The 12,240-nt window shown below is 52.2% G+C and overlaps 1 protein-coding gene across 1 annotated transcript; it reads right to left on the reverse strand.

Annotated features, from left to right (window-relative positions):
* Positions 1-1,282: 1,282 nt before the first annotated feature.
* On the reverse strand, positions 1,283-11,076 carry LOC144736212 (cellular retinoic acid-binding protein 2-like). Its single transcript, XM_078618822.1, has 4 exons — positions 10,592-11,076; positions 5,379-5,551; positions 4,277-4,393; positions 1,283-2,804 (listed from the first exon to the last, which is right to left on the reverse strand). Exons 1-4 carry the CDS (start codon positions 10,659-10,661, stop codon positions 2,754-2,756), a joined length of 411 nt encoding a protein of 136 aa, XP_078474948.1. The 5' UTR covers positions 10,662-11,076; the 3' UTR covers positions 1,283-2,753.
* Between the last annotated feature and the right edge of the window lie 1,164 nt (positions 11,077-12,240).

Genomic DNA, 12,240 nt, shown 5'->3' on the forward strand with positions numbered 1-12,240 from the left:
CGGAGTGACAGACCAGGTAGCTTCCACTCAGCGTGACGCAACCGATGAAAAGATAATGCCGCTCGACTGATTCTGAGTGAGACCTTGCTGTCAAACCGGAGCCGGTCATGAGCACACTGCCCAGGTATGGGAAACTCTCCACTCTCTCCACAACTGCCCCATCACCGATTGGGAGTTGTGGGGGTGGAGTGCCCGATGGTACAAAATACCCAGGCAGATGCTTAGTTTTGGTGGGGCTGATGGTAAGGCCCCAACTCTTAGTGGCACGCTCCAGGTTCAGCAGCGAGCAGCGCCTTCAACTCCTCTGAGTGAGCGGCAATTACCAGATCATCGGCATACATAACGTGGTTGACCTATAGGGAGCCATCCCTTGACCGCACCCGGGGCATCGATCAGCCGCCCATTGTATCTGTACCAGATGGAAAATCCCCTGGTACAGCCATCAAAGGCTTCACGGAACTACGTGGTCGAAAAATATGTTAAATAATGTTGGAGCCAGAGGACATCCCTGTCGCACCCCAAGGTGAACAGGTATTGGCTCCGACTCCCGGCCACGTAGTTTTACCCGGGCCCGCTCACCATCATGAAGGTCCTTAATGATCGTGAGCAGCGGGTCAGGGACTCCGAAAGCACGAAGAACAACCCAGAGACCAGGCCTACTGATGGTATCATAGGCCTTGACCAGGTCAATAAAGCAGAGATGTAGGTCTTGTTGGAATTCCCTACACCTCTGCTGTAGCAGACGGACAGAAATATGGCATCTGTGCCGGACCACCACCACCGTGACCACCACCACCGTGACCACCACCACCGTGACCACCACCACCGTGACCACCACCACCACCGTGACCACCACCACCGTGACCACCACCACCACCGTGATCACTACCATCGTGACCACCACCACCGTGACCACCACCACCATCGTGACCACCACCACCGTGACCACCACCACCGTGACCACCACCACCACCACCGTGATCACTACCATTGTGACCACCACCACCGTGACCACCACCACCATCGTGACCACCACCACCGTGATGACCACCACCGTGACCACCACCACCACCGTGATGACCACCACCACCGTGACCACCACCGTGACCACCACCACCGTGACCACCACCACCGTGACCACCACCGTGACCACCCACCACCACCGTGACCACCCACCACCGTGACCACCACCGTGACCACCACCACCACCGTGACCACCACCACCGTGAAACACCACCACCGTGAACACCACCACCACGACTGAAGACGCAGAATGCGCATCTCTGGAGGGGGGCTTTATTGGGTGCGAAGCAAAGAACCATTTCCCAATCCCAACATTCCCACTCCACCATTCCTACTCCAACATTCCTACTCCAACAACAACAAACCTACAAGCGCGCCTGCCTGCCTATCATGAACATCATCACCATCAACATCATCACCATCATCATCACCACTATCAACATCATTACCAATATCATTATCATCAACATCATCATCATCACCAACATCAACATCATCAATATAATTACCATCAACATCTTCAACATCATCAACATCACCACCATAATCAAAATCATCATCACCACTATCAACATCATCACCAATATCATCGACATCATCATCAACATCACCATCATCATCAACATCATCAACAACATCAGCACTATCCACATCACCAATATCATCACCATTATAATCAAACATCACCATCAACATCATCAACATCATCATCACAAACAGCATCCCCATCATCAATATCAACATCACCATATCCGTTACCTTTCGAGTGGTATTTATTTTGTTCAATAATATATCGCGCGGCTGATACAGCAACAAAGACAAACAACGAGCAAGACAACAACATTATTAAGAGTACCACCTTAGAGAGTGACTTCTTCTTTTTTAGTAAACAGATGTTGAGAGTCGGGTCACGACACACGCACGGGAGAGACGCAGGAGGGGGTGGTTGGTTCTACGGACACCTTAGAGTCGTCATTTCTTTCTTCTCCCTGTGCTTACCGTCACCCTAACTTTGCTAATTAATTACCTACGGCGCGGTGTGACGTGTGAGTGTGTTTGTGTGTGTGTGAAGATGTGTGTATATTTTTACCTGTGTGCACGTTTATGTATGTCTGTGTATCTTTGTGTATGTGTACATCTCTTCGCGTAAACATGAGTTGACCAGTATTAAATTATGCATTTATGTGTGTATGTCTTTGTATGTGTGCGTATGTATGTCTTCATATATGTGTGTATGTGTGTGTTTGTATCTTTATCTTTGTATGTCTTTGTGTGTGTATGTATGTGTGTGTATGTCTTTGTATGTGTGCATGTATGTGTGTATGTCTTTGTATGCGTGTGTATGTATGTCTTTGTGTGTGTATGTATGTGTATGTATGTAGAGCGTGTGTGTGTATGTATGTGTGTATGTACGTGTGTGTATGTATGTGTGTATGTGTGTGTATGTATGTGTGTGTATGTATGTGTGTGTATGTATGTGTGTGTATGTGTATGTATGTGTATGTATGTGTGTACGTGTGTGTATGTATGTGTATGTATGTGTATGTATGTATGTGTATGTGTGTGTATGTGTGTGTATGTGTATGTATGTGTGTGTATGTATGTGTGTATGTGTATGTATGTGTGTGTATGTATGTGTGTGTGTATGTGTGTGTGTATGTGTATGTATGTGTACGTGGGTGTAAGTGTTATCTTGGTCTCAATCATCGCTCATCTTCCCTTTCCGGAATTCACTCCTTGACGTAGACGCGAGTGCACACCGCGTCCTTGCAGGACATCGTCTGCAGAACGACAACAACAACAGCAGCAGCAGCGTTCAGAAGAAAGACGGATTCACAAATGTGTTCGTTGGGCTATCGGGGGCGCGTGCCGTTAGGGGCCGTCCATAAATGACGTCACGCGATTTTGGACGATTTTTTGACCCCCCTCCCCCGCTCTCAGACCCCCCCCCCCCTCAAATATGACGTCACAAAGCCCTGCCCCCCCCCCAAATAAAGCGTGCTTCAAATCGCTTTAAAACTATTGTCATTGTAGTGCGTATTTAATGTGGCGCTGCACTCTGATGTTGTAGGAGAAAAACATTTATTACAAAGTCTATTTAATTAAGTAGAACGTGTTGTCTATATTTGTATAAAGTTGCGCATTTTGATGTGACGTCACATTTCTCAAACACCCCCCCCCCCCTCGGTCACACATCGTCACAAATGTCTGACCACCCCCCCCCCCCCAGGTGCGTTACGTCATTTATGTACGGCCCCTTAGCGCGAGTAGCAGCACGTATGAAGGCCGGCACTGTGGCACACGAGACTGGGTGTGGGTGGCCCAGTAACCGCGCGTGGCATCACAAGGTTTGCTCTGCGTCAGTGACAATGGCCGGTGGGATTGGATAGAACAGTGGCCGAGCTAAAAGAGGAAAACTGCCTTCTGAAAGAGAAATGTGGTGCCATGGAAGCGAAGGCCGGATTATCGTAGTCGCACAAGTAGTAGCTACGGGCCCCGCACTTTCAAGGGCCCCGCGTTAAACGCTTTCAAGCTGTCAATTCCGGTGCAGTGATTCTGCACTTGCTCTATTACTATAGTACTATACCACCTTCAACTTTGTATGTACGACTGGGTGTTTAAGGTTAGCGATTTGTCGTATTATCTGGCTGTACAGCGAATGGAAAAATATAATTACTTTACTATGCAAGTAAAAAAATTTGTGTTTGAATATTTACGTGTTTTATTTTTTATTTAGGGCCCCTTTATAACATAATGCTACAGGCCCCGCACTAGCTTCATTCGTAACTGCCCAGAGATCCCCCCCCCCCCCCCCCATGGATTTGAGTTTCGTTCTGAGCGTGCAGAGGGGCAGCTTCACCCATCCCACTGAGCTCCGAGTTCTTGGAAGCGACACTGCTGCTGCTATTTGTCGCCAGCCCGCCAGCCAGCGAGGAATCCTGGCCAAAGCGCTGCAGGCGGGCGGCTTCGCCGAAAGCGCTTCATGGGGGGGGGGGGGCTGGCCTGGTGGGGGAAAGGGGGGGGGGGCTGCCTCGCTCGCGATGCTCTGGGACGCCTCCCAAGAACGTTGCGGACTTCTTACGGGAAGCTCTGCCGACGTGGCCAAGGTCAACAGCTTTGTATCTCGGACGTCCAACGAGCAAAATAAATCCCCCCCCACTCCTTTTCCCGGGTCTCCCCCTCAATCCCCAGCCCCCCCAGCCCCTCCCCTCCAAGCCCCCTCCCTCCCTCCCCTCGCCCCCCCGGCTCTCACCAGGATGAGCTCGTTCTCCGACACCATCTCGCGGCTCCACTCGGTCTGCAGGCCGTCGCCCTTGAGTGGCAGCTGCACGCACTGCAGCTTGTCGTCTTTCTCCCACTTCACCACGCTCTGCGTTGCAGGCAGGGGCAGGGGGATGGGGACCATCATCATCGTCGTCGTCATCGTCATCGTCGTCGTCACTGCTACTCTTGTTGCCCCTATTGGCGAGGCCCGTCGATCGCTGGGGTCGTTCGTCCGGTGGCGTCGCAGAAGCGCGCGCGGTTCGAAGCGGCCCGCAGGCCCGCGCCCTGGTTAAACGCATGCGGTGTTCGTTAATTCGCCGTGAATACGCTGCGCGCCGTCGGCGTCGCTCGCAGCGGACGTTGAAGATCCCCGGGACGTCATTCGAATCGAGGCGCAGGCTGGGGCGTGATGGCAGATGTCAGGGTCCGGATTTGGTAAAATGCAAACCGCGACACATGGGATCACGTAGAGCAGCAGCAGCAATCATGGCCCCCCACTGGCAGTACACTAAATGCACCACTCGTAGGCCTGTCACTGAATCACGTTGTGCCACATAGGGACAGCTGCCACTGGAGGTGCCCTTTGGAATGTGTTGAGATGCGATGCAAGTGGCTGATCGCGTGTAAAGTGCCCTGCGATGGCACCTCACCCTGCAACTCATCACTATTCTCAGTAACATCCTCCTCCTCCACCCCTCCTCTTCATCCACCCCTCCCCTTCCTCCACCCCTCCTCCTCCTCCACCACCCCTCCTCCATCACCCCTCCATCACCACCCCTCCTCCTCCACCACCCCTCCTCCTCTTCCTCCACCCCTCCCCTTCCTCTACCAGCCCTCCTCTTCCTCCTCCACTCCTCTTCCACCAACGCTCATCCACCACTCCTCTTCCTCCACCACCATCCTTCCTCCTCCACCACCCCTCCTCCTCCTCCACTCCTCCTCCACCCCTCCTCCACCAACCCTCGACTACCCCTCCTCTTCCACCACCCCTCTTCCTCCACCCCTCGCCTTCCTCCTCCACTCCTCCTCTTCCACCACCACCCCTCCACCACCACCACCACCAAAACCCCTCCTCCTCGTCGTCGTCTTACCTTCATCTTGCGTCCGTCCATGGTCTCCTCCTCGAACTCCTCGCCCACCTTGAAGTTGACCTCCGTGCTGCGGATGGAGGTCCACGTCTTGATGTAGAAGTTCTCTCCGTCCTGGCGAATCTCCACCGTGGGCTTCGCCGCCGCGGCCATCTTCCTCAGCATCACGTTGATGCCTGCGGCGGTGATGATCGTGATGGCGATGATGGTGATGATCGTGACGGCGATAATGGTGATGATCGTGACGACGATGATGGTGATGATCGTGACGACGATGATGGTGATGATCGTGACGGCGATGATGGTGATGATCGTGACGGCGATGATGGTGATGATTGTGACGACGATGATGGTGATGATAACGGTGATGATCATGATTACGATAGTGATGATGGATGATGATGATCGTGACGACGATGATGGTGATGATTATGATGATAACGGTGATGATCATGATCACGATAGTGATGATGGATGATGATGATCGTGACGACGATGATGGTGATGATGGTGACGATGATGGTGATGATCGTGACGACAATGATGGTGATGATAGTGACGATGATGGTGATGATCGTGACGACGATGATAGTGATGATCATGATGACGATGATGATGCTCATGATGATGACGATCATGATGACGACAATGATGAGGATAATCATGATGATGATGATGGAGACAAATAAAGTAAAATTAGGTCTATCGACAATGCAGCGAACATCAGCATCAGGAAAACGTTCACTCCGAGTCGTCACGCTGCACATGCCGTTCACGGAGTCAGCAGCATCATCATCATAATCTCGACCATAATCATCATCATCGTCATCCACTCGGTCGTCTCGTGACCTCAAATGACTCAATTGGGATTATACAGCAGCAGCAGCAATCATAGAAAACTTGGCAGGACCCTCCTGAGCATCCGCCACGAGACCCAGTCAGGTTCTTACTGGGTAAAGAAGTTCAATAATAATATTAACTCAAAATATGAAACGTGGTGCTGCTTGGGAGCGGGTGCCTTTAATTAAAGGGACACCTGCCACGCGTGCGTAGTCTGATCGGAGCCGTGCGAGCATTGCGTGGGGTCGAGAAGATCGGAGAGAGGAGACAGGGAGACACGGAGACACAGAGACACACAGAGACACATAGAAAGACACCGGTGCACGGAGATTCACAGACAGGCGAGGCGTAGAGACACATAAACGAGCGGACAGGACACGCAGAGACACGGGGGGGGGGGGGAGATCGAGACACTCAGACGTAGTTACGCACGCACAGGTGTAGACAAACTGAAGACTATAGGAGGGACACGTGTCAGTATCACTCCCACACGCGCGTGGGGCAGTAGAGCTTGGCGCATCTTACAGCACGGGACCCTATTAAAGCTGCTCGCCCGAAACTGGGTTGTCCCGCTGGTGTTTTACACGGAGACAGATCGAGAGCTCGGTGCCTGTAGTTTGTCGGCTGAGACTCCACTGCGACTCGTGCTGATTTGGGGGGGGGGGGTCATATTGGCCGCGTTGGAGACGCTGAGCCGACACCCCTGAGACACACTTGAGTTCGAATCCGTGGTTGAACCGCCCGTCCTTAAAAACCGTGTGCTCAAGTGTGATGGTCTCAGCCGGGTCACCAGTGACTTACGTGGAGACTCATAGACTGGCCTATCGACTCACATAGAGGGACTCATAGCCTCACCACAGAGACTCATCAACTCGCGTGGAGACCAATAGTTGTGATGAAATCGGTTTCTCAAACGTAGCGAGTTGGTGTGCTCTGCCAGGCCACCCGTGGGCCACGGAATCCCTGTCGCCACGCACGGAGACCCCGGCGAGTTTTTCTTTTTTTGGCGGGGAGTTTCGCGAATCTCTGCGTGATCCACCAACCCTTGCCACCCAAGAAGCGCCGAACATTTGCGGACGCGCGCCGACTCGCCCGCGTCCCTGCGACGCACTGAGCAACGTTTCTCAATGGGCACTCCGTGTGGCTAAATAAAAGGGCTCTCACGTTCGAGAAGACTGCAGGACCGCCGTCCATCATACATCGATGCGTCGTCGTTGTTGTTGCTGTTGTTATCGTGATTGTTATTTATTTACTGCACTGATCGAAAGCGATTGCTTGACACGTTCACTGACCGCATGGCAGGTACACTAATTGGTGACGCCGCCGCCTGTGGTGGCACAATCAACAACAACAACAGCAGCGGCAACAACGAAAATCGATAGGTTCTGTATCGCACCTCGGATTATTAACGCGGTTGGCTACGTACGGCGCGAAAAAAGTTCAATATACGGACGGACGTAATAGGCGACGTTGAGGGCTATGGTCCGTCTTCGTGTGCTATGAAGCAGGGTCGTTGGCCGAAACGTCGTTTTTATTTATTTTACCAGGTAAGGTCCCAATGAGCTTTAGAGCTCTTTTTCAGAAGCGACCTGGCCACAAATGAAGCTCAACAAAGTTGCTTATCATCATAATCACCATGTGGAAATTTACAGCAGCCAAATAGTCTAAACGTGTGGTGATGTTGATTCTAAATGTGGAGGGAAACCCCGGAGGACCCGGAGAAAAATCCACGCGACTACGAGGAGAGAGACACGCAAACTCCAAATATACAGCAGCAGGCGTCAGGATCAGGATAGAACCCACGACCTCCTACATTTCAGGCGAGGTAGTTAACATCTCCTAGCCACCGTGATGATGATGAGAGAGAGAGACACGCAAACTCCAAATATACAGCAGGAGTCAGAGTCAGAATCAAACCCACGACCTCCTGTATACTAGGCGAGGTAGTTAACATCTCCTAGCCACCGTGATGATGATAAGAGATAGAGACACGCAAACTCCAAATATACAGCAGGCTTCACGGTCGGGGTCGAACCCACGACCTCCTGTATACCAGGCGAGGTAGTTAACATCTCATCACCGTGCATACGTAAATGGCGGTACAGTCCTGCGCATTGATTTCGTAAACTTTCATCGCTATCAGTTTTCATGTCAACATTTTTTGTTTAACTAAAAAAATGTTTCTAACGCAGTTTATTCCGACTGCCGGCGCCGTGGAATTGAGGTGAAGAATCGATTGGGGAATCTCACGCAGCGGCCTTTCACGCGTGCCGCAGTAGGGGGCGCAGTCGCCCACACACTGAGAACACTAGGGGGCGTGGCGGTCCCCCCATGTTTTTTTTTAAAAATAATAATGGAGGGCTAAACCCGAAATGTACGTTCATTTATTTCCACGTGGAGCGAAACGTCGGACATCGTTCCTATTGGTGACCGGGCTGAGAACATCAACTCACGCGGCTTGAGAACCCGGCTGAGTCGCGAGTGGCTGACACCCAAATTCTAGCACCTGCAGGCACCCACACAAAGACACCTACACACAGATACAGATACACCTACACACACACAGAGACACCTACACACACAGAGACACCTACACACACATACAGACACATACACAGATACACCTACACACACAGATACACCTACACACATAGAGACACCTACACACACACACAGACACCTACACACATACAGAGACACCTACACACACACAGAGACACCTACACACACAGAGACACCTACACACATACAGAGACACCTACACATATACAGAGACACCTAGACCCACACAGAGACACCTACACACACACAGAGACACCTACACACACAGACACCTACACACACACACAGACACCTACACACACACAGACACCTACACACACACACAGACACCTACACACACACAGACACCTACACACACACAGACACCTACACACACACAGAGACACCTACACAAAGATCCCCCGTATAGCCGTAACTGGCAGTTGGGGCAAGTTGTATTTGCGAGCACCTATGAAGGCCGGCACGGGACACGATGCGGGGGTGGGGAGCCAACACCACTCTCGGCCGCCTTTGTCTCCCCGCAAAAGATAAACTTTGAAGGCTGAGTCGACCTTAAAATAGTTCCCACTGTAAACGGGAATCGAACTCGAGTCGCCTGGGTCGTAGCGCAAGTCCGTTCACCACCGCTCCCAAACACACACCCACACACCCTACACACCCACACACCCTACACGCATACAGACACACACACACTACCCACACACAAAACAAAGATTCCCCCGTGTAGCCTTAACATACTGTTGGGGCAAGTGCTGTTAGCGAAGCACCTATGAAGGCCAGCACGGCGCACGAGGGGGTGGGTGGCCAGCCACACGCCCGGCCGCCCTTGTCTCCCCAGTGGCGATATTTACTACACACCGCACCAGGTACTCATTTGAGGCTGAGTCGACCAAGGGGAGGCCCAGGACCGGTTCAGATAATCGTCGCTGGTGTTGGCCGTGAGCGGGAATCAAACTTTGGTCACCGGGTTCGTAGCGCAGCGTGCTAACCACTACTCTACTGCTCCCTATACACACACCCGACACACACACCCTACATACACACACCCTGCACACACACACCCTACACACACACACCCTACACACACACACCCTACACACACACCCTACACACACACACACACCCTACACACATACACCCTACACACACACACCATACACACACACCCTACACACACCCTACACACACACACTCTACACACACACCATACACATACACACCCTACACACACACGCACCCTGAACACACTCTACATACACACCATACACACACCCCTACACACACACCCTACACACACTCTACACACACACACCCTACATACACACGCCATACACACACACCCTACACACACACACCATACACACACACCCTACACACACACACCATACACACACACCCTACACACACACCCTACACACACGCCCTGCACACACACCCTACACACACACACATCCTGCACACAAACCCTACACACACACACCCTACACACACACCCTACACACACACCCTGCACACACACCCTACGCACACACACATCCTACACACAAACCCTACACACACACACCCTACACACACCCTGCACACACTCTACACACACACACCATACACACCCCCTACACACACTCTACACACACCATACAGCACACCCTGCACACACTCTAGACACACAATCCCTACACACACACACCCTACACACACACCCTACACACACACACCCTACACACACACACCCTGCACGCACACACCATACACATACACACCCTACACACACACTTTACACACACCCTACATACACACACACCCACTGCACGCACCCAGCTCTTTGAGGTAGTCCTCGAACTTCTCGCTGCTCTTCATCTTCCACGTGCCCGAGAAACTCAACATCGTCGCTGCTTCTTCCTCCTCCTCCTCTCAGCCCCGAGCTCTGACCTCCTGGATGCGCGCGCGTGGGGAGAGAGCGCGAGATGGGGGGGGGGTAGCGACAGACTTTTCCGACGTCGTTATATACAGCCCCGAACTATCTCTCTCTCTCTCCCCTGTTCGTCTGTCTCGCTCTGTTGTTCCCTCTCTCTCTGGCTCTGTCTCTCACGATCAGTGCGCTCTCTAAGCGCGTGTGCCTCCGCTTGATGTTTTATACGAGAGAGAGTGCGCGTGCGTGTGTGTGTCTGTCTGTGCGCGTGCGTGCGTGTGCGCGCGCGTGTGTGTGTGTGTGCGTGTGTGTGTGTGTCTGTGTGTATGTGTCTGTGTCTGCGTGTGTCTGTGTCTGCGTGCGTGTGTGTCCGTGCGGATGATTGATGACTCCTGACCGCGTGGAGATGAAGGGGAGAGAGGTGGGTGGAGGGTGGGAAGGGACGAGGGGGCGGTGGGTGGGTGGGTTGGTGAGTGCGAGCGAATTAATTTGGAGAGGGGAGTGGGTAGGCGGGGGGGGGGTCCGAGAGGGAGAAGGAGTGGCAGAGAGGGAGGGTTGAGAATGATACGGGCGAATGAGCGAGTGAATGAATGCATGGGAGAATGAGTGAACGGCAGAGTGGAGGGCAAGGGATGAGGATGAACGTCATAGAGATGAATGAATTACCAATAATATAACATCGAATGAATGGGTGAGCGAGTAAGGGATGTTCTAGAATGGGAACTAAACGGGTTATAGAATGAACGAGAGTGAGAATGAATGAGCGAATTCGTAAGAAGGAATGCGAATGAGAGCTACGGAGGTGCTGCAATGAAGGAAGACGAGTCGGTATGAATTAACTCCACCAAACAATGAATGCATTGGTGAAGTGAGTCGCAGACTGAGGGAGAGCAGTGGAGAGTGAGCGAGAGGGAATGAGTGGAGAGTGAGAGAGAGGGAATGAGTGGAGAGTGCGGGAGGGAGTGGAGAATGAGAGAGAGGGAATGAGTGGAGAGTGAGAGAGGGAATGAGTGGAGAATGAGAGAGAGGGAATGAGTGGAGAGTGCGGGAGGGAGTGGAGAATGAGAGAGAGGGAATGAGTGGAGAGTGAGAGAGGGAATGAGTGGATAGTGAGAGAGGGAATGAGTGGAGAGTGAGAGAGAGGGAATGAGTGGAGAGTGAGAGAGGGAATAAGTGGAGAGTGAGAGAGAGAGGGAATGAGTGAAGAGTGAGAGAGAATGAGTGGAGAATGAGAGAGAGGGAATGAGTGGAGAATGAGAGAGAGGGAATGAGTGGAGAGTGAGAGAGAATGAGTGGAGAATGAGAGAGAGGGAATGAGTGGAGAATGAGAGAGAGGGAATGAGTGGAGAGTGAGAGAGAATGAGTGGAGAATGAGAGAGAGAGAATGAGTGGAGAATGAGAGAGAGGGAATGAGTGGAGAGAGAGAGAGGGAATGAGTGGAGAGTAGGAGGGGGAATGAGTTGAGAGCGAGAGGGAATGAGTGGAGAGTGAGATAGAGGGAATGAGTGGAGAGAACGACAGGGTGAGGTGTTGCTCGTCTGTGTGTGGCGTGCT

This window comes from Lampetra planeri, chromosome 59 (genome assembly GCF_965212315.1).
Source record: "Lampetra planeri chromosome 59, kcLamPlan1.2.h2, whole genome shotgun sequence".
Classification (NCBI taxonomy): Eukaryota; Metazoa; Chordata; class Hyperoartia; order Petromyzontiformes; family Petromyzontidae; genus Lampetra; species Lampetra planeri.